The following is a 26,702-nucleotide window of genomic DNA, read 5'->3' on the forward strand; positions in this document are numbered from 1 at the left end:
GTTGGGTATTTTCAAATGCCTCTTGTGACTTTTATTCAGACAGCATGGTGAATGGAAACAGCTTTGAGTTTGTTAGGGTTAAATTTGCATTTTGGTTCTGCCATTTACTTGTAAAGGTGCTTTTTGGAAAGAGAAGAAATAATACTGATCTCATAGACCAATTAGAAAGGTCCAATTTAACCAGTTGACCAGTTTGAGAGGATATGATGATCTTCTGTGGCTGGTGACCAATAGTATTTTTTTTTTTTTGCGCTGTTTTCCATCTTCTTCTTTTTTTTATTGGTTGTTCACAACATTACAAAGCTCATGACATATCATCGTTCATACATTTGATTCAAGTGGGTTGTGAACTCCCATATAGAGGTGTGATGCAAGCTAAGTCACTTGTCCTCCTGGGAATTAAGGTGGCACCAAGAGGGGTTTTGCCTCTCTCTTGATTAGTATTATAGAATTTTAGATATGGCTAAAGCTTTTTATTTGGCAGAAATAAAATTGAGGCCCAGAGAAGTTAAATAAATTATGCAAATCCCTGCGCTCTTTAGAGGAAGAGTTCATTTAGTGCTCTTTTATATCATTATGTCTGCCTGTCTTTCCCCAGTCTTCCTCTCCTTTTCTCTCTCTTCCTTTCATCCCGGGTCCATCTTACTCTAGCATGTTCTCACACACACACACACACACACTCCTGAGTCAAAGACCTAGAAGGATGCTGTGTCCAAGCGGCTTTTCCACTGGAGTCTGCCAGTACTGTTCCTGGCTAGACATGGTTCTTGGTTGTTGATCACTTACAACTGCATATTTTCTAGGGCTAAATATAGGTCCCTCTTTGTAGGTTTTCCTTTTTATTCATAAGCTTTGGACCCATGTAATATCCTTGAGTCATTCACATTCTTTTTTCTTTTTGGGTAGTTTTCCTGACCTGTATTACCATTACAGTGTCTGTGCTATAACCGCAATGTTCATATACCTGAAACTCAGGGTTCTGCAAAATCGTATTTACAATGACATGACTTAATGAGTATTATAGGGTGGGGACAAGCCGTCTAAATTTATGCTGCTTTGCAACCAGAACACTAACAAGACAGTCAAAACCATAGTAGAAACAGTAGCACCGTTCAGGACACTTTAAATCCCTCTATATACAGACACATTTTGGTAAATATGACTTTTATTAAGAAATGTTAGATGATAGATGGGAGTGTAAGAAGGGACATAAAGTTGGTGAGTGTTAGGAGTGAAATGCACAAAGATCTGTGGAAATCATGCAGAGGGTGGTGCAGGGGGCACAGTGCCCAGCAGGCTCAGCCTGTAAGCGGAACAGGCTGGGTGGTACCTGGTGCCATGCAGAGTTGTCTGGTCAGCTTCACTGTGAGCTTTGCATCCAGTTACTGTTACCTCAAGGTACAAAAGCAACATGTACCATTAGAAAAATGAGAAATTATACCTCATCCATGTATGATATATCAAAGTACACAAATACATTCTATTGTCGTGTATAACTAATTAAAACAAATTGAAAAAAATTTAAAAATAAATAAATAACAGCCAAAAAAAAAAAAGTAATATGTGAGAAGAATCACAGATGAACCTGGGTGACTCCTGCACCATGCCACCCTCGGTCCTTTGCCGGTCTAATTCACATCATGGAAACATGTCCTGGAGCTGCATAGATGACATTTAGTCCTGCTCTTGCTGCCAAAGAGCACCAGAGTGCCCATTGGGTTATCTATCTTGTAAGTTTAAAAGATTATTTTGTATGTATTATTCATTCTGAATTTGATGGCAGCCTGCTAATTTACTCCCTGAACTCCAGAAAAGAAATAGATATTTCAGAGGGCCTTTCCCAAGAACTTTAAATACCAGGTTCCTGGTAAGCTGTGGGAAACATTTGCAAAAGCCCAAGGGCAAAGTTGCAGAAAGTCCCAGGGGCAAAATCAGTGATTTTAAGAACAAATGAGGCAACAGGATAGAATTCCTCTATGGGAGTCAGGTGAGGAGGGGGAAGACACCTTTCCCCAAGGGATAAAACCACCAATAGAAACCGAGGGATTGCAGCTCATTTCTGCCCTTTATTTCTTAGTCTCACCTGTTAGTTCAATTTTAAACCTTTCTATACTAGTTCAATGAAAAGATACTTTGTGTCACTTCGTGTGACCAGCACAAGAAAAAATAAATAAGAATCATGTCTTTGGCTGCTGGTGAGCAGCTAATGAAGTGGTGGGTGGGCTGTTGACTGGAGCCTTTTGGTTCTGTCCTCATAAGCCTCCCCCCATCCTGGGTTCCAACATGGGGGGGGGGCTCCGTGGAGCCCTAGACTTTGCAGAAGGCTCTGTGGTACTACTGCCAGGTGGGCTGGGGAATGGCCTGTGCCTCTGTGAGTCCATGTGAACCAGCGGTGAAGACTGAGAAATGGGGAGAAATGGCCGCAGGTATACAAATTAGGAGCCAGCAATGCAGGCTTGAATGGGTGTCCCACAGAACTTGGTTTTCTGCTTTATCAGGCACACTTGGCCAAAGTGGCTGTATGGGTAAGAGCCTTCATGTGGTCCACCCTACAAAAATGAGTTTGGAAAAGCAGATATCCCTTTTGTTGTTGAAGCAGAGCTTTCCCCAAGGGGGTGGTGATGGAGTGAATTTTTAAAGAAAGGCCAGGGTTAGAGAAAGAGAAGGAGAGTGAGCTTTTGGAGGAATTCTGGACAAGGAAACATACAGAGATATACCTTTGGGCTTTTAAGGATAATAATAACAATATCAGTGGATCTCATTCCTGGGACACAGGGCAACTGACTGCTGTGTGTGTGTGTGTGTGTGTGTGTGTGTGTGTGTGTGTGTGTGTGTGAGTCTGTCTGTCTGATTCTTGCCATTCGCTCAATGAGCACTCATTGAAAATTGATGATAATGGCCATATGGAAAGTTGGAGAGCTTATTCAGGATTTGGGTCCCTGGGGCCATAGTCAGTGGTTGAAACAGCAATAGTGTTTTTTCCTATCAATGGCTGTTGATTATAAGTTATAAAAATGGAGTTTCTCCTTATGGTCCTAGCTTCCAAAGTGGTTGAAAGGTTATCGCTATTTATTATTACCATTCCCTTAGCAAAATTATCCAAGAATGATATTGATTATTTAGATTCAGCGAGGGTGGACTTCAGGCTTTTGTGAAGCAGGGATCTGAGTCTGTAGATCACTCTTTCTTGTAGTAGCATCGACCAGTTGTATAAGAATCTAAGGGGCATTTACTTCATCTCTGAAGTTCCACAGTTTGGTAAGAGTGCTACTAAGCACTCAGTACTCTTTCTTTTTCAATCGTCTGCCATTAAGAAATTGGGACTGGGACAGGCAGGACTGCACAGTTTGTTTGATGGAAATTACACTCAGCATTGAGGTGTTTTTTTTTTTAAGATATTATATATATATATAATATTTATATATATTATATAGATATTATATATATAATATTTATTTTTTTTTAAGTTTTCAGTGGACATAACATTTTTATTTTATTTTTATGTGGTGCTGAGGATCGAACCCAGCGCCCCACGCGTGCCAGGCGAGCGCGCTACCACTTGAGCCACATCCCCAGCCCAGCACTGAGGTTTTGAATGTATGGTGAGAGCTGCATTTTGACTTACCTTCCTTCCTCTGCACAGTGCAGCTAAGCTGATATCCAGAACAATGGTGATAAAGCAGTAGTGAATTTAATATACGAAAGATGGTAAAATCCACCAGATGGGCAATCATATATGAAAGCATTTTCACTGTCTTCATTCTAAGTTCAGGCTTTGGGTAGATCTTGTTTTCTCTAATTTTCTGCAGTCTCCCCCTCCCCATTCCACTCCCCCATTCCACTCCCCGCCCTCCTCCTGCCTCCTGGTATGAAAATGCTCCCTAGGTCTGGGAATCCATCTGTCTGAAGGCCACAGGGAGACCTCATGATAGCTTTGCCCCTCCTTCTTCTCTCAAAATTCTATTTTAGATGAGTAGGAAAGATTTGAGGCTTTTTGCAAGCTTTCAACTCTGAGGTATTTTGGAAAACTGTAATTTTGTTTGTTCTCTGCTGTATGCATGTGGTTTCTTAAAACATGAGTGTGATTATTTTCTGCGTCCTTTCCATAGCAAACATTTCTCCCTCAACTGCAGGCTCCAAAAGTAGGTTCTCGAGTGCACTTGGTGCATAATCTCACGCTGGTTGAGACTGACTCTCCACAGTGAGCAAACAAGACACCATGCTTTGGACTTGCTAGGTGGCTTTCTACCTTGGCTTGGGGTTTGGCCCCCACATATTCAGCTACCAGACATGCCTGCTGCGTTCCATAATTTCCAGCAAGCCATGAAATACTGAGTTATGATGAAACTTAATTTGATGATAATGAGGTGGGGTATATAATAACATTTTGGGTAGCTTTTACCCATAAATTAGCAATTTGTGGAAGACCATTAGTATGTAGCATGGACTCTGAAGCTAGATTGCTTGGGTCAAATCCCAGATTTTCTGCCTTTTTTAAAAATCTCGAAGTGATTTTATGTTCTCTTTGCTGTTCATCTTTTAATCTATTTGGAATTTATTTTGGTATGAACAATAAAGTTTGGATATAGCCATTTTTTTCTTTTTAAAAATGATTTTTTAAAAATTTTTATAGTGATAAATGATAACATGAAAGTTTTCAATTTATATATGCATACCCATGATGATAGCAGCATCATTCACAATACCTAAACTGTGGAACCAGCCGAGGTGTCCATCAGTGGATGAATAAATAAAGAAAATGTGGTATATATAAGAAATGGAGTTTTATTCAGCCATAAAGAAAATTTCCAAAATGAATGGAACTAGAAATCATCATGTTAATCAAAATAAATCAGACTCAGAAGGTTAAGGGTCCTATGTTTTCTCTCATATGCGGAAGCTAGAGAAAAAAAGAAAAAAGACAAAGATAGGAGTGGATTTCCTAAAAATCAAAGGGAGACCAGTAAAGGAAAGAAACCAGTTGTTGAAGGTAGGGAGAGAGGGAGGGAAGTGTACCGGAGTGGTATTGGCTAAATTATTTTGTCTTATTGTGGGCACATATGAATATGTAACAACAAATCCCATCAGTTTGCACAACCATGATGCACCAATAAAAATGTGGAAAAAAATTTTCACTTTAGCCATTTGCATTTAGGTGTACAATTCAGTGGCCTTAAGTATATTCATAGCTTTTTAGCCTGTGAGTTGGCTGTGTATTGGAGATCAAATTATTTTACCTTCCTGTGTCTTGATTTCTTTTCTGCAAGTGGGAATAACATGCCCAGTAATGTTTTTTGTTTATCCTTTATATTTTTGGTACCAGGGATTGAACCCAGGGATGCTTAACCACTGAGCCATATCCTCAGCTCTGTTTATTTTGTTTATTTTTGTTTTTGGTAATAATGAAACAGGGTGTCCCTAAGTTGTTGAGGCTGACCTTCAACTTGGGATACTCCTGCCTCAGCCTCATGAGTCATTGGGGTCCTAGGCATGCACCTCTGTGCCCAGCAAGTTTTTATGAGATTATTAATAGAAAACACTTGGTGTACATAGGACATAGAAAGTGCTCAATAGTGGCAGTGGCCTGTTTATAGTATCAGTAAGCCCCCGTTTTCAAGTTAGCCTGGTGTCCTATGTGTTCCCCATGCATATGCATATGTGGTGGTGATTATTACCCACTAAATCATGGGGAAGATCTAGAGAACTTTCATTGCAAATGTTGGGCAGTTTTTGCCTCATTTTTGCATCCACTTTGGCCTAAGACTAATATGCAGCATGAACTTCAGGGGAAGAAAAAGAGTTTTTAACAGATTTGAATTTCACATTGTTTGCAGAGCAATTAACAGTGAAAAGATAAAAACTCTTGGTCTTCAAATTTAAAGCGTAATGCAAAAGACTTGAAGGGGGTAGCGCCCGAATGTTTTCCACCAACAGTACTGCTTTTCAGAGCTTTTGAGAAAACCTCTTGTTTTAAGAAAATGTGAGCAATTATTTGATATTCATGAATTCTAAATGAGTAAATTGTGTGAACAAAATGAGGGGAGAAGAGAGAAGTCTTAAGAGAATAAGCATTTTGTTTACATTTAAATCTTTGAGAAATAGTATGTTTAAAAATAATACACCAGTTAAATATATCCACTTAAATTGTTTCAACTATGGTTTTTGGTAAATAAATAATGTGAAACATTTTCATTTTATAATCAGCATTCTTACTACTTTTTAGTTCACCAAGATGCTTCTAAGTGGATTTATAAAAAAAGAAGGCAGGAATCATGTGAAATAAATAAACTATTTCTAGCCTTAAAATTCATGTTCCCACAATGGAATATACTATATTCAGTCACCATCACAAAAATGCCTTTCTTATCAGCACTGCCCTAGCTAAACGTGAACTTTAAAAATTGGAAAACCAGGCACTTTGTAGACAGTTCATCCTTTGTTTCATATTTTTGGGCTAAGGAAAAAAAAATTGTCCAAGGAAGTATTTCTGGAAGAAGTCTAACTTCTCAGTTGCTTTGGCTAAAGATTCAGCCTGCAGTATTTTTCTTGTTTTGGGAATTGATAGTGACCCTAATTGTAACTGAATGAATTCTTATTTCTAATGCTTGGAGCATGTTTGTTTCCTAAAGTGAGTGCTGGTGTAGCAATTAAATTTTGTCAGTGAATTACACACACCTGGTCAGGGTGTCAGTGTAACACCACTGTTGTTATTGAATTGAGTCATAAATGTGGGTCAGAGTGCTATGGTGGAGATAACACTGGTTAGGAGGTGTGAATTCCAGGACTCGCCAAGCCCTCCCACTTAGAGAAGTTGTGATGGGAAGAGAGTGGATTGGCCTCATGGCAGCAGCTGCTGGGAGGTTCTTTCTAGCTCATTCTCTACTCATTTTTCACATTTTTCCAGTATGACGTCACATTCTTCATTTAGATGCTGATATCTTCCAAGCTTACATTTTAGCCAAGCTATTTTTCATGGGTCTCAGACCCACAATTCAGGGGCCAGCGTGCTTGGTGCTTGGTGGCCAATGGATGTCTTTTTTTTGAGGGGGGGGAGAGAGAGAGGAGGGGAAAGAGAGAGAGAGAGAGGAGGGGAAAGAGAGAGAGAGAGAGAGAGAGAGAGAGAGAGAGGGGAGAGAGAGGAGAGGGGGAAGAGAGAGAGGAGAGAGAGGAGAGAGAGGAGGGAGAGGAGAGAGAGGAGAGAGAGGAGGGAGAGGAGAGAGAGGAGGGAGAGGAGAGAGAGGAGGGATAGGAGAGAGAGGAGGGAGAGGAGAGAGAGTTGCCAATGGATGTCTTAACCTCTTTTGATTCAGAAACTAACCTCCTGCCAGGTACAGGGGCACATGCCTGAAATCTAGTGGCTTGGGAGGCTGAAGCAGGAGGATCACAAGTTCAAAGCCAGCCTCAGCCATTTTAGTGAGGCCCTAAGCAACTCAATGAGACCCTGTCTCTAAATAGACTGCAAAAAAGGGCTGGGCATGTGGCTCAGTAGTTAAGTGCCCCTGGGTTCAATCACCAGTATCAAAAGAAAAAGAGAAAAAAGAAACTAACCTCTTGATGTCTCCTCCCCCATCATTCTCAAAGTTATTTCCTTTCTTTTAGCAAGTAGCATACTTCTGGGCATTCGCCTGCACCAGGAACTCCTGGATGCCCTGAGCTCTCTCTCTTTATTTTCACTTTCCATGTTTAATTGATCACTAAACTCTGCCAGGTCCACCTCACAAATGTCTCCCGTCTCCCTGTTCTTTCTTCCTTTCCATATCAACCGCCTTCGCCTCACTCCTGGTGCCTTACTTCCCCTTGGAGTTTTGTGGCTTCTGTCTTTAACAGCAAGCAGTCTCCATGGCTCTGGCTCAACATCAGAACCATGGGCCTCAGCCACATGCTGGTAGCAGTTCCTCAAATAGCTACCCCATCCCTCCATTCCATCCAGGTCAGGCCTGTCAATCTGGAATCAATTGTCCTGTCTGCCCAGATACTTGACCAGAGACTCAGCCTACCAGTCCCTGCCTTTTGAAGCCTTTCCCAGTCTTTGCAGTAGAGATCCCACCATGCTGATAAATGTAGTTCTAATCATTGCACATATTCTTTTGTTTACTTGTCTGCCTCCCCAGTCTGACTCTATGAGTTGCTTGAGTCTCACTCGTCTGTGTATATGCTGTCTAGTATGCTATATGCCTCACAGAAGATATCAATAGGTGATAAGCCAGTGGAGAGAATGTGCTGGTGGCTTTTCCAGGGGTGAGAAAGCTTGGGAAGGTGCCACCTAGATGCTGTGAGCCTTCCTCCAGTACCTATGATGTCTTGCTGAACAGACTTAACAGGTGATGACTTTTCTTTGACCTCTTTAGTTTTCTTTCATCTTGCAAAACTGAAACTGTTTTACTCATTCAACACAAAGTTCCCTGTGTGCCCTCCTCCCAGCCCCTGGCAAGCAGCACCGGGCCCTCTTTTCTAGGAGTTGGACTGTCCCTTCCATTCTCTCTTTCCCTTTTACTGTTCTTCTCAAGGTCACCTGTGACTTTCACTTGGCAGAATGCAGGCATCTCTTCTCTGATTCTGGTTTATTGGCCCAGCAGGGGCACTGGGCATAGTGGATCCACTCCTTCCTCATAGACCACTCCTGCTTGTCTCCTTCAGTTTCCCTCCTCTGTGTGTTGGAGTGTCCCAGGGCATGCTTGGTCCTAGGTCTAGGTTTTCACTCAGTCCCTTGGTGATCTTTGCAGTTGATGTCTTTACATGCCATTTGTATTCGGACAGCTCCCAACATTTATTCCCGAGCTCTGGCCCTGCCTGTCTCCCTACCTGATGGGTATCTCTATGTAAATGGCTCCAAAATAACCCTCGACCTGCCTCATATATCTGTCCACAGCCTTCCAATCTGAGGATGGAAAGTCCATTCCTCTCATTCCTGAGGCCAAAGCCTAGAGTCAGTTGTCTGCTATTTTCTATCAAACTGCATCTAGTCGGCAAATTCAGTTAGCTCCATCTTCAAAAGAGGCAGCCTGAGTCTGATCACTTCTTGTCACTTGTGCTGTACGCCCATCTTCTCTTAGCTGGATGATGGCAGCAGCCTCCCTCTGGTCTCCTTTCTCCTGTCCTTGCTCTAGTGAGAGACTTGGAAAGGAGTCAGGCCCTGCTCAAAAGCCTCTAATGGTCACCAAAGGCCAAATTTTCAGTGCAATTAGCTCTCCTGGCATTTAGTAGGTGTACAATAAATACTTGTCAAGTGACCCTATTAAAGAAGACACTTTTACAGTACAGGAAAGCATCATGAATTGCTCACTTCCTTCTTTTAAAACCAAAGACTTAAATTGAAATTTTAAGTTCTCATTTCATCCAAATAATAACAAAACTGAATTTAAAATTCCCACAAATAATGGCTGTTTTCCAAGGACATATAAATAAAATTATGATCTTCAGCAATAAAAGACATGTAAATCTAGGCTGTGCTGAACATTTTTATACTTATAAAATGTCATTAACAATAAAAATTATACTTTGATTATATACAAGAAAATTGCTGTCGATTTTCAAATAAACATGTTAAGATTTGTTTTCTAATGGGATATTAAGCTTAACTATGTAACTTTCAATGTACTTAAAAATATCACTGGTAATATCTTTGAGGGTATTTTTTTTTTGGTAAAATTTATGGTCATAATTCTTTCTTTGACTTCTTTAAGGAACATATTGAAACTGGCATGAATCATTGGCCTCATTTGAGATTAAACTTACTAATGTAATTAACACCCTATGGTATAAATTCTAAATTATGCATGAATTCTACTTCAAAATGATGTTGTCACTTTTACTCTACTTTAGTTTAACAGGACCCATTCCTGAAGTTTGGTAATTTGAGCAACAGGCTATCTGGCTAGTGGATCTATAATTTAGTTCTCATGGAAGGGAAGATTCATTTCTTTTGGAATCCTCTAAAAATATACTAACACATTTCTGTATTAAATTACAATCTCTTAGAGGGGTTGTCGTTTTACTTTTGATGATCATTTCATACTGGAGATTATTTATAGTATATTTTAATTAAATATAAAGTTTGATTTGCCTCTAAAAGGAAAATCAGTAATATATGTGAATATTTTTTTATAAACCATAAAAGCTTTATGTGCCCTCTACCTTTGAGGGGGTAGGATTAACTTTCCTCTTGTTTTTATTTGCTTTTTAATTATTTTTACTTTCTTTTGGAACAGTCTCCCTATGTTACCCAGGCTGGCTTTGAACTCCTAGTCTCAATGGATCCTCCAGCCTCAGCCTCCCCAGTAGCTGTACTTGGTTTATTTGCTATTTTAAAAGTTTATAGTAAAAGAAAATCAGAGTCATGTAATAAATTGAAGTTTAAGAGACTGTGTCACTGTATAGTTGATTTCAGAACCTCCCACCCAAGGTAAAGGTCCTGGGAAAACTTTATGGTTTGGTCATTTTCTTATAAAGGACTTTTTTTTTTCCCCCTCCAGTAAATTTACATGTCTTTTATTGTTGAGAATGTTGACATTTTATATAATCATCTACTCACAGTGGGGCCTGGTTTCATCCTTGATAGTAAGGCTCAGTCCTGAGTCCACAGAGCTCTGCCTTTCCCTCTATGACAAAATCCACTCTGACAATGTTTAACTGTGCATGTATAGGAGGTCAGTGTTCCTTAGTGTCCTTGGGACTCACATTCTTTGCATTCCCCAAATGACTCACCTCGAAGCATTTGTGGGATCCCTTAATCACTAGGAATGGATCTTTTTCCAGTTACTCTATGGCAGAGACCGTCTAGGAACTGCTAGTGAAATGCTATTGTCAGCTGCTCAGCTTAATAAAGCAGCAAAGTATTTGTTAGACCTCAAATATTTCATCATGTGATATAGGGAAGGGACTCAAAATGGAAAGTTCCAGAGACTTGTTCTCTCCCTTGCACCCTAAAGGACCCTAAATCTCTAGCCCTTTCCATATGTTGAGCAGCTGCCCTTAGTTTGCTTTGCTGGGGTACCCTGTCCCCAACCAAGCTTCAAACTGTGATGTACCTGCCTGCCAGCCTTGGGGCACCTCTGCACCTTGGCAACCCCATTGCAGTAACCTGGGCCCCCACTTCTCTCTAGAATTCCATTCCTGTCTTCCTTTCTGCCTTGTGAGATTGTTAGAACTGAAGCCACAACTTTGGTATGTGAGATGCAGATATATCAAGCACGTGTGGTTGGCTCTTTAGTGAGTGAGTGAATGGATATGTTGATCAAGGATGGAGCTAGATAAAAATGTAGAGTGCTAATTTAGTGGAAAGGGAAACCTTCACAGATTTTTCATTCATTGTACAGTAGCATGACTCATTTGTTTTTGCATATGGAATATGCTTTGCGTGCTTAAATTTTAAGCTCCTCTCCAGCTCAAACCTTATTTCTTGACATCTCGTGGAACCTAATAATAGCTAACAGATTGCTAGGCTGTTCCCAGAATGCTTCCATCCACCGCTCTGAGGGCTTTTATGTATCATCTTATCTAATCCTTTCAATAACTGAGTACTATTATTACCCTCATACTACAGACCAAAATCCCAAGGCACAGGGAAGTTAAATCATTATTTCCTGGTCTGCCTTGCTATGTGGTGGGACCAGGATTTGAACTCAAGCCGTCTAACCCCCAAACTTATTTTCCTGCCATGTTTGGTCTTTGAATCCACTCAACAAATTTTAAGCTCTTTGTATCCGTGAGCAATACCAAGATCCTAACCCTCATGGAACTTATACTTAAGTAAGGGAAGAGATAAAATTAACAATCACAATACGTAAGTAAATCAGTTTCTAAGAACCAAGAAAAAAAAAAAAAAAAGAAACCACAGAAGAGAGTAGGGTGGCTAAAACAGATATGTTGAAATTTTAAGTAGGTGATCAGGAGAAAACCTCCTGGCCCACATTGAGGAATTGCTTCTGAGATCTCTGTTGTTTGACATGATCTCTTTGTTGATCCCTTAGAGATGCTGTCTAAGAACTGGATTCATTCAAGACTTAGAAATCTTCTGTCTAATTTCTGCCAGTTTAACCCTGTCCCTGCCAGGTGGTCTTTGTGTGCGGAGCTGGGGATGAGTCAGCCCTGGGCTCTGCCCCATGGCCTGGGGGCACCTTCCCTTACTCCACTTCCTTTCTGCATGTGTGCCCCTGTGATTGGGTGCTGAACCATGGGCCTAGGTCCCGTGACTGTGGAGAGAGGAATGGGAAGCCAGGGGAATGGAGTGACACTGGGGACTTTGCAAAGCAGAGGAAGTTCAGGACAGATAGAAAGATAGAGCTGGGGTTTTCCTGGAGGCCCTTCCTTGCCTGCCTAGGTGAAGAGGAATAGAGATTGTCCACAGAGGACAGGTGATGCCAGCCTGTCCCACCACCCAGGGGCTGTCTCCAGAGACCTTGACTCCTGCAGGAACCAGGCGAGAGCCAGGCAGGCAGCATCCCTCGCCAGTAATAGTGAACAGCAGGTCTCATGCACACGGGGTGAGCCAAGGCTTCAGATTTCTATGTGAGGGACACATACCTCACCCAGTTATTGAGGTGGTGGTTAGCTCTGATACAGTAGTCCCCCCATCTGATGTTTGCAATTGTCCATGGTCAGCCATGGTCTGAAAATATTAATTATATTGAGTCACTCGAGAGAGAGAGAGACCACATTTACATAATTTTATGAATCTTATTACAATTGTTCTATTTTATCATTTGTTACGGTTGTTATTTTCTTACTGTGCCTAATTTATGAATTGTCACGTAGAGGAAAAAACAGAGTGTGCATAGGGTTTGGTACTGGTTTCAGGCATGCACTAGGGACCTTGGAGGTATCTCTCTCTGATAAGGGGGTTGACTGAATTCTGAAATTAATTTTCCATAACATGTTTATGGTCTCCTTTGGTGTTGCTGGAACTGGATATGATACTGACTTCCAAGACTGGGCCTTTTCATCTGACCAATGGGCAGAGTTCCCAGCTGTCCCAGTCCATCAGCTCTTGTGCATTGTGGCTGTGGTGGCTGGAAACTCAGGATGTTGCTCCAGGAGCGTGGGGGGTCTTGTCCCTTCCTCACGGAGCACCACTTTCCTTTTTTAAACAAAAACAGCACCATGCCCCCACCCCTCGGGCTGACTGCACTGGATTCCACTGACTGTTTTTCTACCCTACCCTGCTTATTTTTATTCATTTGGCTACTTTATTTTAGGGATCTGCAAAGCTTATTTTGGCAGGGGTGACACTTATTGTTTTATTTCTGGCTGTACAGCTTTCATGTGAATGCTTCAATTAAGAAGCGGACGCGGGAGGGCATGGTTTTGGGGTTCCGGTTGGTTTGCTGCCTGGGAGTGTTTGCACAGAGCTGCAGTGGACCTGCTCCCCATAGCAGCACTAGACCCCAGGGTGGGCTTCCAGCAAGAAAGGACAGTTCCCAGCTTGGGTTGGGTGGAGGACAGAGACCAGCCACACATGCTTGTCTTTCTGGAGAAAATACCAGGGACCTGGGCTGAGGTCACTTACTTTTAGGACAGAATTATGGAATGTTTTTAATGCCTGCTAACCAGCCACCTGAAGTGGGTCAGATAACTTTTATTCCTTTTGCAAATTATAAGCACATGGTCTTCCCTGTACTACAATCCTACAGAGCCTGGTCATTAAAAGTTCAAGAAGGACTTTTGGTCATACTGAGGCATTTTAGTTCTTAACTCTGTTCCTTGCTGGCTCCCCACATCCTTAGACAACTTCTCTGCCCCTTGGTGTCTGCACATAGTTTGGAATTGTAGTAACACCTGCTTCACCAGGTTCAGGTGAGGATCCAATGAGGAAGTAATAAAACGAATTTTCTATGCTCAGGGCCAGTTCAAAATACACAAAATTCCATTTCAGGCTAGACTGTGTTGTTCCAATTGTCTCAGAAATTATCCGAGAAGGAAGTTGGAGTAAGAATGGACTCTAGCAATGATTTGGGTCTGGTTTCCTTTCTCAAATTAGGATAGCTGCTAAGGTATTTTCCTGGTGTCCCAAGTATACCCCTCCTGTGCACCCACTGTCCCTGGGAGAGTGCCACCTGCTCAGGCCTGGTTTAGGTGGGGAGAGCTGACACAGGCCAGGCCTTCTCCTCACCTGAGATTGCTGTAGAAGAGTAGGAATCAACTACTCTTTGGGGGATCCTGAGGTTGGAATCTCACCCTAAAGTTTCTGTTGTGAGCCCCAGGTTTCAGGATTCTAAAAACCTCACCAAATGATTCCAGTGTGCTAATGAGGTGGAGAAACGCTAGGCATGTGTTTTATTTAGGGAAACACCTCCTAAGCTGTTTCGTTGATAGTTCTACATCTTTATAATCGAGTTAGAGCATTACACACCAAAAACAAACACATTCTTTACCCATGTTTATCTCCAACTTTTAGAAGCTTGCCTGCTTTTGTGTCATTCATATCCTGTTGGGTTTTATCATAGCCCTTGACCCCCACCCCACCACGGTTTTTGTTGTTATTCAAGACAAGTATACCACTTGCCTTCCTTTTTTTTTTTTTATTAGTTGTTCAAAACATTACAAAGTTCTTGACATATCAAATTTCATACATTTGATTCAAGCGGATTATGAACTCCCATTTTTACCCTATATACATAAATGCAGATTCACATCGGTTACACATCCACTTTTTTTACCTACTGCCACACTAGTGTATATTGTATTTTGCTGCCTTTCCTAACCTCTACTATCCCCCCTCCCCTCCCGTTCCCTCCCCTCCCATCTTCTCTCCCTACCCCATCTACTGTAATTCATTTCTCTCTCTTGTTTTTTTCCCCCTTTCCCCTCACTTCCTCTTATATGTAATTTTGTGTAACAATGAGGGTCTCCTTCCTTTACCATGCAATTTCCCTTCTCTCTCTCTTTCCCTCCCCCCTCTCATCCCCGTTTAATTCTCAGAGGAGGACATACAATCAATCAACAAGTACATGAAAAAATGCTCACCATCTCTAGCAGTCAGAGAAATGCAAATCAAAACCACCCTAAGATACCCTCTCACTCCAGTGAGATTGGCAGCCATTATGAAGTCAAACAACAACAAGTGCTGGTGAGGATGTGGGGAAAAGGGTACACTTGTACATTGCTGGTGGGACTGCAAATTGGTGCAGCCAATTTGGAAAGCAGTATGGAGATTCCTTGGAAAGCTGGGAATGGAACCACAATTTGACCCAGCTATTCCCCTTCTTGGACTATTGCCTAAAGACCTTAAAAGAGTGTGCTATAGGGACACAGCTACAACAATGTTCATAGCAGCACAGTTCACAATAGCTAGCCTGTGGAACCATCCTAGATGCACTTCAATAGCTGAACGGATAAAAAAAAAATGTCACATTTATACACAATGGAGTATTACTCTGCACTAAAAAATGACAAAATCATGTGCAGGGAAATGGATGGCACTAGAGCAGATTATGCTAAGTGAAGCTAGTCAATCCCTAAAAAATAAATGCCAAATGTCTTCTTTGATATAAGGAGAGCAACTAAGAACAGAGTAGGGAGGAAGAGCATGAGAAGATCACCTTCTTAACCACTTTGCCTGTTCCCTCTGAGCTCTTAATGCTTTCTGTCTTTTCGAGTAGGAAAACCTTCATTGCTTACACCTCCATGTGTCTGTAATCCTTAGAGGAGAGTAACACCCCGCTGGGGATCTCTTGCTATTGATAGGGATCTGCCTTTCAAAGGCCAAGTTAGGGACATTATGTCCCTATGGGCAATATTAACTGAACACCAGCTCAGGTCTTAAATTATAGCTGAGTCCTAAACTGATTAATTCCTTCCTTCTTCCCCACCTCCTTCCATTTCTCCCTCCTTGGTCTTTCCCTCCTTTCCTTTTTCCCATTTTTCCTTCTTTCACTAGACTTTATTTTATTTCCTTGTTTTCAGGTAACTGGAAACATTTTGAACATATTTCAGTGTAATCCCACCACCACCGTTTGCAACAGGATTATCCCTTCCATATTATCAGAGTCAAAGCATCTTAATCCAGGCTGACTTTGCCTTCCTTTCTGGGCCTCTTTCCTACTGTGGGTGAGTCTGTTCCCAAAGATACAGGATGATTTCCAGAGTAGCCTAAGTAAAGCATAGGAAAACAAACATTTAATTCTCAGGTTAACTGAGAATTAAATGATACCCAGACACAAGTAGAAAACACAAGCCATGTTTGAAAATCCATTCAGTGAAACAGTGTTTCCGTAACATTGGTCTGGCTAGCAGCTCAAACCAGGGTTTCCACTTAGCAAGCTATGTGTGGTCACTTCCAGAATTAAGCCCATCAGTGACATATTACTTGTAGTACTTTCCTTTTTGTACATGAAATTTATAACTTTCTTACCTTCTGGGCTTATACGCAGACCATGTTTTTATTTTGATTGTTTTGAACAAATCAAAATGCAGTGAAGATTTTGGTGTTTGTTTGTTTGTTTTTGGTGGTGCCGAGGATTGAACCCAGGGCCTCATGCACTCCAGGAAAATGCTCTACCACTGAGCCATATCCCCAGTCCCCTGCAGTGAAGATTTAATTGCTGTATCTTTCCAGTAATATAGTGACAGGATTCATCATGGTCTTGTTAGAATTATTCCATGGAAAAAGGGTGGTTTTGTGTAAAGAAATCAAACTTCAGTTACCCATGTGGCTTTGGACAAGTAACCCAAAGTGAGCCTCAGTTTCTTCATCTATAGGTGGCGGTAATGGGCCCATGCAGTGGTTTAAATGAAGTGCCCCCTCTGATACTTGGGTATCTGGCCTGCTGGTGAACCTTGCCAGATACTTCATCTCCCTTCCAGCCAATGTTTGGCTCAATGTTTGGACTTTTTAAAAAGCACATTTAGAGACATTCTGCCTTCTAGTTCATTCTGGGTTTGTCTCATCTTACTTTTCAAAGTTCAAATTCCTTGAAAACAGGCCTGTGTGATGGTTTTACGTTTCTGTAGAAGCCATACACTTAGGAAATGTTGATAAACACATAAAGAATTCAACAAAGAATTCAACATTTAGTTAATTAACCTCAACAAGGACACAAGGAAAGCTTTCCTCTCTAACTTCAGCAATACTGACCTAGCCAACTGTTTCTATATAGGCATTGAAAGATCGTGTATAGAGAATGTAATGCAGTTTCTTTCCCTCTAATGTAGAAACTATGGCACAACCCCAGGTTGATAGGTGGATAGAGATCTGCTCATTTGGTGGGTGACAAAGGCCCAGGCATGGCGGATGCCCACTGCCATCACCTTATAACTTTATTTCTTTGTAATTCATAGCCTGACTCCTTTCAAAAAAGGGTTCGTGAAAAAGTACATACAAAATAGCACAACTAAAAACAGAAATTTAAGAGAGTGGATATAGTTAAAATGAGGAGGAAATTAAGGTTTTACCACGTGTACCACCTCTTCCCAATTTTAGGGAAGAGGACCAGTCCCATCTCTAGAGAGGCTCTGCCTGGCCCCCCACAGCCCCTGCTGCTGGGATGCAGGTCAAGCTGCCAGGAAGTAATTCTGGGAAGGAGAAAATGCTGAACTTTCCCCTGAAATCTGGAGACTGTGGAAGAGAAGATAAGAAGGGAGGGAGAGCAAATAAAATCTGTATTCTAAATAGTCATAGCATTACCAGATTATATGCCGCAGTAGTTTTTGTATGAGCTTGAGTGGAATTTTCTTCGCGTTGAACCTGAAGGAAACAACACATACATTTGTGTGTGTATGTGGGTGGGGGGGAAGTTTTCCAGCTTTGTAGCACATGACAATCTCTGGGTCTAGGAAAGAATTTTAAGAGATTTCTGGAATTTTTTTCTGGTGTGGTCCTAAATATGCATGAAGGAAAGTTTGCTCTATTTTTCCTTTAATTTAATGAGAGTCACTACATAGATTGCTCTGTCTCCTTAACCCTTTTAAAAAAATACATTTTTTTTGTGTGTGTGTAGATAAAGAGTAGGGATGCTGTGGATAAAGAAAATGTGGAATTTTATTCAGCCATCAAGAAGGGAATTGTGTCATTTGCAGGAAAATGAAATGGAACTTGAGAACATTATGTTAAGCAAAATAAGCCAGACTCAGAAGGGTCTGTATATTTTCTCTCATAGGTGGAAGCTAGAGAGGAAGAAGAAAAAGAAAGGTGGGTTGGGGAGATTCATGAAAATCCAAGGCAGATCAGTAGAGGAAAGGGACTAGGGGAGGGAAGAGGGAAATACTGGGGAATGATACTGGCCAAATTATAGTCTTAGGTCGTGAGTTTAAGAATAGGTAACAACAAAGCTCACCGTTATGTACAGTTACAGTGTACCAATAAAAAATATGGAAAAAAATAAGGATGCTGATAGGAAGAGCTGTTGTTTAAAAAAGATTATGTATATATGATTATGTGTTTGTGCATATATATATGTATATGTATATATACATACACATATGCAGATTATATGTTTTAATAATGTATATATTACATATCATATATTTAATTACATATCATATATTTAATCAGTGCATTCAGGATTCTGAAGGTACAAACGAATCCACAGTGAGAAGTCATCCTCCTCCTCAGTCCTGTCCTCCCAGCTAGAGATTTTCTCTCTAGAAACAACCATTTTTACCAGTCTCTTGTATAACTGTGAAGTGACAATTTATAGCTAAATAATTGTAGAAATATCCATAAAAACCCATAGAGAACTGCTTCATTCATTTTAGTGCCTGTGTAGTATTAGTATTGCATTATAGAGTTTGATGCTTAAGGTTACATTCCATCATGTGAAATGGAATTCTTGATAGTATGTATTGGTTGATTTAACCTCAGTGTTATTTGTGCTATTTATCAATGGTATATTAATATTTAACCAGCCCTCCACTGATATTTAAAGTGCTTTCTATTTTATGCTATTTCAAACTGCTAAAAAGAATGTGTTATTTGCATATATATATTTGTAGATAAAAAAAGATTTCTAGGTTGAAGTGCATGCACATTTGTAATTTCTTACTCTGTGTACTTAAGGTACACAGCCAGTATTGTGATAAATGTGTACATAGAGAAATGGGAACTAGAGTCAAGTAAATTAAGATATGTGTCATCTTGCATAGATATGTGTGGTAAGGCTACCTAAAATCTACTCAGCAAATTTCTAGTTTGCAGTGTATTATCAACTGTTGTCTCAGGTGGCACGGTCCACCTCTAGATGTATTCATCCTATATACCTGTGACTTTATACGTTTGATTTAACCTCTGTTTCTCCTTGACCCCTTCCATTTGTAATTTTGATTGACATTGCTAAACTGTCTTCATTTCCATATCCCTCTTTCACCCTGTCCTCTGCCCTGTTTTAAGTGCAGTGCACTTAAAATATCTCACATTTTTAATTCAGATTTTTAATTTAGGTTTAAAAAGTTTTAGACAGTGTCTGTATCAATTTTAAAAATATTCTTTAGTCCCCTAGAGGTGAAAAGTACTATCCCATGCAGCTGTAATTTCTATTCCTCTATTTCAGTTAAGGTCTGTCATATTTTTTCCCTAAGAGACATTTGTGTTTCCTCTTCTGTAAGCCTGGTGGTTTTTTTAATTTAATTTAATTTAATTTTTATTTTGTGTTCAATTTCATTCTTTCTTTTTAGGGCAGTGCTGGGATGGAACCCAGGGCCTCAATCATGTAGACAAATGCTCTTATCACTGAGCTACACCCCACTCTTATTCTTACTGACGGTTGTAGCTCTTTACATTTATAAAAGATCAACTTGTTAGGTTTATAAATTGAAGGTTTTTTCACCTGCCACCCCCGCCCCCATTTTTTGATTATCATCTGTGTTTACGGTAAAGTTTGTTGTAAAACTCTGATGTGTCAGATATTTCAGTCTGGCTTCATGCTATTCACAGGAAGGCTTTCCCCATCTTAAGATCATTGACAAATTTCCCATGTGTTGTTATAGCTTCACTTTTCACAATGTGACGCATTTGATTCATCTAGGATTACTAGAGATTAAAGTTGTGTGAGGTGTACAGTCATCTTTCTTTTTTGTTTTTGCTTGTTGCAGATGGCTGTCTGGTTTTCTCATATTATTTACTGAGCTCACATCTTATCCCTTCATTGCATCACTGATTTCCAGACATATGTATCTTTGACCCATCTCCTGTCTTTGTAATTTGTACCATTGAGATTTCCACAGTGCCTTACCATGTGTATTTAAGTTCGGGAGAAATGATCCCCTTCACCGTTCTTCTTTTTAGAGAGACATCTCATTATTTTTGCACGATTTTACCATGTGGGTTTAGGATAAACTTTTCTAATAACTGCAAATTAGAAAATAATCTATGCTTTTAAAATTAGGAGTGGAGGGCTGGGGATGTGGCTCAAGCGGTAGCGCGCTCGCCTGGTATCCGTGCGGCCCGGGTTTGATCCTCAGCACCACATACAAAGATGCTATGTCCGCCAAAAACTAAAAAATAAATATTAAAAAAAAATTCTCTCTCTCTCTCTCTCTCTCTCTCTCTCTCTCTCTCTCTCACTCTCTCTTTAAAATTAAAAAAATAAAATTAGGAGTGCATTAAATTATATAGACATAATTTAAAGATAACTTGGCACATTTTTTTTTACTTTTATTTTTTAAAGACATTTGGGACTTTGTACATAGAATTTTAACAGCACAACAATTTACTTTAAAAAAAAATTGACTGCATATCCATACAACTATAGGACATTAAGCTACAGAACTTGACATGTTTTTGATGCTGAGTCTTTTTTTTTAGTTGTATTTAAAAACATGGAGTCTCTTTTTAGTTGGCTTGACTTTTGAGTTGCATATTAAAGTTTCATTCAAATAACTTTTGCCCATTTCTTATGATTTTCTAAGTATTTTATCCTCTATTATCTTTTTTAAAAAAATTTTAATATTTTTTTTAGTTGGAGGTGGACACAATACCTTTATTGTATTTATTTATGTGTGGTACTGAGGATCGAACTCAGGGCCTCACCTATCCTAAGCAAGCATCTACCACTGAGCCACAACCTCAGCCCCTTTAGCTATTATCTAGTTGGTGTATGTAAAGACTATTGTTTCAGCACATTAATTTTCTCCTGTGTATCTTTATAAAATTCTTATATCATTTATAGTAGGTTTTTCTCTTGGTGCTCTTGCATTTTTCCAAGAAAACAGTCATATTATCTGCAAATAATAATAATTCTGTATTCTCCATTCCAATTTTGGTTTTTCTTTTTTTTCTTCATCTCATGTCTTTGACTAGTGCTATTTAAATGATAACACAAATTAGTAGTAAGAGTAGTAATGAAGTCTTATCTTGACTTTACAGTAACATTGCTAGTCTTTTACGATTTAAAGTAATTTAAAGTATTCTCTCTGTCATTTATGTATGTGTGTGAGTGTGTGTAAAAGAAATAGCCAACTGTTCTCCTTTTTTAAGCAATTGAGTATAAATGTTCTAAAACTGATACAAGGTGATAAATGCATCATTCAGTAAAAGTACCAGAGATTACTGAATTTTAAAAGCTGCGAATGATTAAATTTTTGATATATAAAATATATTTTAATAAGAAAGAAAGAATGAACATAGTACTTTATCAAATGCCTTATATGTATCCATGGAGACAATCATATGCTATTTTATTTTTGTTCCATTTATATGGTGAATTGTTTTAATATGATTCTTACATTCCAAGAGTAAAGTCCACTTTTTCATAGTATATTGATATTTTTATATGCTGTTCAAATATGTTTGCTAATTTTAAAAAAATATTCAGTAGTTAATGGATCTTTATTTATTTGTAGGCAGTGCTGAGAATTGAGCCCAGTACCTCACACATGCTAGGCAAGTGCTCTACCACTGAGCCACAACCCTAGCCCAATTTGTTAATTTTTTAAATTCAGGAATTATTTCAGTATTTAAAGGAGAGATTGGAATGCAGTTTCCCTTTTGTGTGCCTTCTTTGTTGGATGATAGTATCAATATGATAACTCACCTTTTAGATATAAATTTGGAAACTTTCCTTCTTTTTTATATGGTTTGGAATAGGTTAAATATTACCAGAATCATTCCTTCAAAGTTTTTTACATTTTCCCCTGTGAATCCATTTAGTCCTATTTCTGTTTATTTGTGCATTTGTTTATGGAAGGATGATCCGAAAAGGGAGATCTTTGACTTGTTTTATCTGTGGTATTAACCGGTTTAAGTTTTTTCTTTTTAATTTAAAAATTTTTAAGTTTATTTTTTAGTTGTAGTTGGACACACTATCTTTATTTTATTTATTTATTTTTATGTAGTGCTGAGGCTAGAACCCAAATAATGATAATTATTTGGCCTCACATGTGCTAGGCCAGCGCTCTACCGCTAAGTCACAATCCCAGCCCCTGTTTGAGTTTTTGATGTGTCTCCTCCCCATTAGTCAGGATGTAGTTACTTAAGTATATGATCCCTGTTACTTACTGAACATCTTTCATTAATATTGTTGAGACCCTCTTAATACAGGACAGGAAAAGGTGCTCTTTAATTGTTGAGTTACTGTTTTCAAAAGTGGTGGTTCTTTCCCTGGGGTACTTGACATCTACCATGTCCAGATGTGGATTCGAGACTCTTCCATTGTTCTATTGTTGGGGTGGTGATGCTATAAACCACACTGTTTGTTCACCTTGTTCTGCAGATCATCCTTATACACTTGGCTAGTGGACTCCTATTTTCCTGGTGGTCATGCCACAGACATAGTGTTGACTCTTTTTTTAAAAAAAATAATTTTTAGTTGTAGTTAGGCACAATACTTTTATTTATTTTTATGTGGTGCTGAGAATTGAACCTAAGGCCTCACACGTGCTAGGCAAGCACTCTACCACAACCTTAGTCACAGTGTTGATTCTTGATAGACACATGATTGGTTTATCTCAGCCTTGGACAGGATAGGTACTCAGTAATTCCAGTGAATAAATATTTAGTGTCTGATATGTGTTCATTTTCAGATTATCTTAGAGACATGTTCCTTGCATATAGAGGAGTTGATATACTGAATTATTAATTATAGTTCAGCTACTTGGGGGACCAAAAAAGAGAATTGCTGAAGTTTGGGCAGCACAGCAAGATCCCATCTTAAAAAACAAAATTATGGTAAAGATATGTATTCAGAAGTATTAAAGGGTACAGTTATGTATCCTCTACTAGGGTAGAAAGAATTTGAGACAGATTTTAGATAGAGTTAAAAAGTTCCCCCATCTTTATGTGCTTGGTTTTGCAAATTAATTGAGAAAGCTAAAACGTTTTAGCAGTACTTTTTCTCTTCCATATACTGTGTGTTTGAATTTGGCTAGAAAATACACATTACAGTACCACACAGGTGTGAAACATGATGATGTTGATCTAAATTTACATTATAATGTTAAGAGAAATAGTATTATTCGTTGATAAGAGTATATTGAAGAGTATATATATATATATATGTTGAAGATTAATTGACCAAATATTCTGTCCTTTTCTCACAGATTTATCTAAAAACAGACTGGTTGAAGTTCCAATGGAATTGTGCCATTTTGTATCACTGGAAATTCTTAATCTGTATCACAATTGTATCAGAGTCATTCCTGAGGCCATCATTAATCTGCAGATGCTGACCTACTTAAACTTGAGGTAGGTTAATTAAATTCAGTGACGAATACAACATAATCATGCTTTCATTTATTTTGTGTTTTTCCTCCTTACAACCCGTATCACTCTTTGAAGTAAATCACACAAAGATCATTAAAGAAATATCTTCTGTAATAAATTGGTAGGGACTTTAATTTTGTTCTTGATGCTAGACTTCCCTGACAAATGTCAATATGACACCTTTTCTTTTCTTTGTTTTTTTAAGAATCATGTAACATAATTTATACTATTTGTCCGATTGATGCTTTTCAGGTTGGTAGGTATATTGTCTTCGTCCATTCGTGTAGATTTTGGAGAATGAAGGGTAAAGGAAATGAAAAATAATTTGAGAGTTGAGACAAATCAGGGGCAAGAAAAAAAGGCTTTATTGGTCTTTGGGGGCTCTTGGTACCATTGTCCTATAATGCTTAGTAATGATTGAGCCTGTTCACTTGAAAAAAGTTGAGGAGGAGTACTGAGCCACTGTAGCCAGATATAAGGTTTGATGTCTGTAGACATCAGTTAGGTCAGTGTTTGCTGAGAATGGTTTGGTAGTCCGTGTTGACTTACTAATTATGCAGAACACAGTAAATCATGTTAATGCCTCTGAAGTTAGGAAAATCAGTTATTTTAAGGCTTTAGTTTTACACTTTGCAGTTGGATGTTCTGATCAGATTCTGGCTCCTTTTCTCCTAAATTCTTGCTTTACATTTGGGATTTCAGGAGAGGGAGGAAAGGATTTTTTTTTTTCCATCTCTCTCTCCCTTATAAAGATAAGGTTAAGTTCTCAGGTTCCAGCCCGAGTGTAGCCTTTCTCATGTCAGTTGTATCATCTTGGTGTTTAAAGGATAGCACCTGTTAGCCTTGCTTGTGCTGTGTAACAAATCTACTTTAAAGTTCAAAATTCCCAGTGAACCAGGTATAGTAGTCATTTTATAATAGATAATAATGCCAATGGTTTTTCATTTGGCTTGGTTTGCTTTTTATTTTAGTTACTGAATCATGGATCTTCTCCTGCTTTCGTTGCAGTCAAGGAAATGAGTTTCTATTGCATTTTCCATAAAAGTGCATGTTTTTTTTTGCCAGAGTTGAAAAAAGTTCTAGACATGTTTATGAATTGTCCTAATTTTGGTAAATAAGAAGTAAGTTATTGGAGATGAAGTTTATTGGATGTGATTTATAATTTGGAATCTTATCTAATCTTTGCTTCTGTAGATTTCTAATTTATCTGATCATATGAGTTTTCTTGCAATTTCTGCCTCAGCAGGACGTTAGTTATCTTGGAATTGCCCGGTGAAGCCAGCATAGTGGTGTCTGTAGATTTTGGTTCAGGGTCTCCCTAAGACATTTGGTCCTGTAATCCCAACTCATAGAGGGGAACCATTTCAAAAGCACATTGCAGTTGGTCACGCCCTCTCAACCTGCATTTTTACTCCTAGAAGCCCATGTAATAGACTTAACCTTGCATTGTTATATTAAGTCCATATGCACTGAGAAGTCTTGGTGGATAGATGACATTTTTTTTCTAGAGTGACACAGACTATAAAATTCTAGACACATGATAATCTAAAGTTATTGTGATTTTAAGACAAGATGAAAGTTTGTTTTTTTTACTGATAATTTTCATATTGCACCTAGTTGAGAGTAGAAGATTATTGCTGTCTTCGGATCAATAGAAAGACTATATTGGAGTATGGATCTCAGAATTATTTAGAAAAGGCCGGAGAAGAGCTGTGGAAACATTGACAGAGGAGTCAGTTGACGATGCCCAAGAAAACTATGTAGTGCATTAGAAACAGAGTTTTATGATAAATCTGTAGGTAATGGAAAAGAGAAAGAAATAAAGGGACAATTCCGCATCCAACTCTTTAAATTTTATTTGTCTTAATTATTTAATTTCATGTTTACTTCTTTCTTTTCCTATTTGTTTTGATAATTTCTGGTTTTGTTCTGCTTTTCTTTCTTCACATTTCCTACTTCTAATGAGACCATATATAAGGCCTGTTCTCTTGTGTTGGATCTGTTCTTTGAAGGAGTTTGATGACTACTTGGAGAAAAAAAATAAAAGTCTCTCTATTACATCCTAAAAAGATTGTGTAAGGGATATGAAAAAATACATGGATAGCTTCTGAACTTTTTAAAAGCAAGATGCTAATTATTTTTGATATCTCCTATAAAATTTACTGCCTGTAAAATAAACCTGTAAAGCTAAAATAAACCTGTAAAGCTAAAATAGTAATAAGGGCAAGCTTTAAAGGAATCACGAATATTGTCATTTTGTGTTATTGATTTACATGTGTTTTAATTCCTGTTTGACTACTGCATTTAGTTGAGCCATTTTTTTCTCTAGGAATTGGATCTTAAAATTGAGTTATTTCTCAGTTTGGGAGTGATTTGAGGTAGAATGCAGTAGAACTCCTGCCTGAAAGATTTATTTGTGATTTCTGAAATAGGAGGTGACTATCACATCTCTTTACTTGCAAATATGTATTAGTATCTAGGCAATACTGGTGGCATCTGATTAAATTGTTAAGTCTAAGATGTTCAGTAATATCTTCCACATGATGGTATTGTCTGTGAGTTCTTCTGATCCTTACACTGTCACCCTCCCTGCTCCCATCCCAGCTGTCCCCAATCTGGTACCCAGAAGGAGTGCAGAATAACTTGGTACTTGTGTATGATAGTGACATAAGCCTGCTCCATGACAATTAGAGTTGGTCATTGTGATCTCCTGTGCCCTTCATGAATATTAACGGACCGAAATGTATTTCTTCTTGGACATGGTGTAGGGTGTGGTGGACTTGGTTAACTTTTGGTCTTTGGGGACAGGCTGCCCATCCTTTTGCTTGAAGAGGAAACAGAGACTCGGGATGCTGCAGCCACACTGTGGAGGAGCTACTGAGTTGCCTTTAATTCATTTTTGTCCCATAATTGTTATATATGGCAAAGAAAGAAGCTTATATTCACGATCAAAGTATATAATCAAGACCTCACATTGTTGTTAATTTAGTTATATTGTAGAAGTCAGTATAAATGGCAAAAACATTAAAGAAGTAACATAAATTATTTTTGAATCCACACTTGTAAGGAAGAT

At 38.9% G+C, this 26,702-nt stretch overlaps 1 protein-coding gene across 6 annotated transcripts in view; it reads left to right on the forward strand.

Annotated features, from left to right (window-relative positions):
* Lrch1 (leucine rich repeats and calponin homology domain containing 1) overlaps positions 1 to 26,702 on the forward strand; it is a 185,873-nt gene that overhangs the window by 72,426 nt on the left and 86,745 nt on the right. For all 6 annotated transcript variants that reach the window (XM_021729741.3, XM_078015990.1, XM_021729740.3 and 3 more), the window contains exon 2: positions 23,467 to 23,611. In XM_021729741.3, coding sequence (XP_021585416.1) covers positions 23,467 to 23,611 — 145 coding nt within the window. The remainder of the gene's footprint in view (positions 1 to 23,466; positions 23,612 to 26,702) is intronic.

Source organism: Ictidomys tridecemlineatus, chromosome 6 (assembly GCF_052094955.1).
Source record: "Ictidomys tridecemlineatus isolate mIctTri1 chromosome 6, mIctTri1.hap1, whole genome shotgun sequence".
Classification (NCBI taxonomy): Eukaryota; Metazoa; Chordata; class Mammalia; order Rodentia; family Sciuridae; genus Ictidomys; species Ictidomys tridecemlineatus.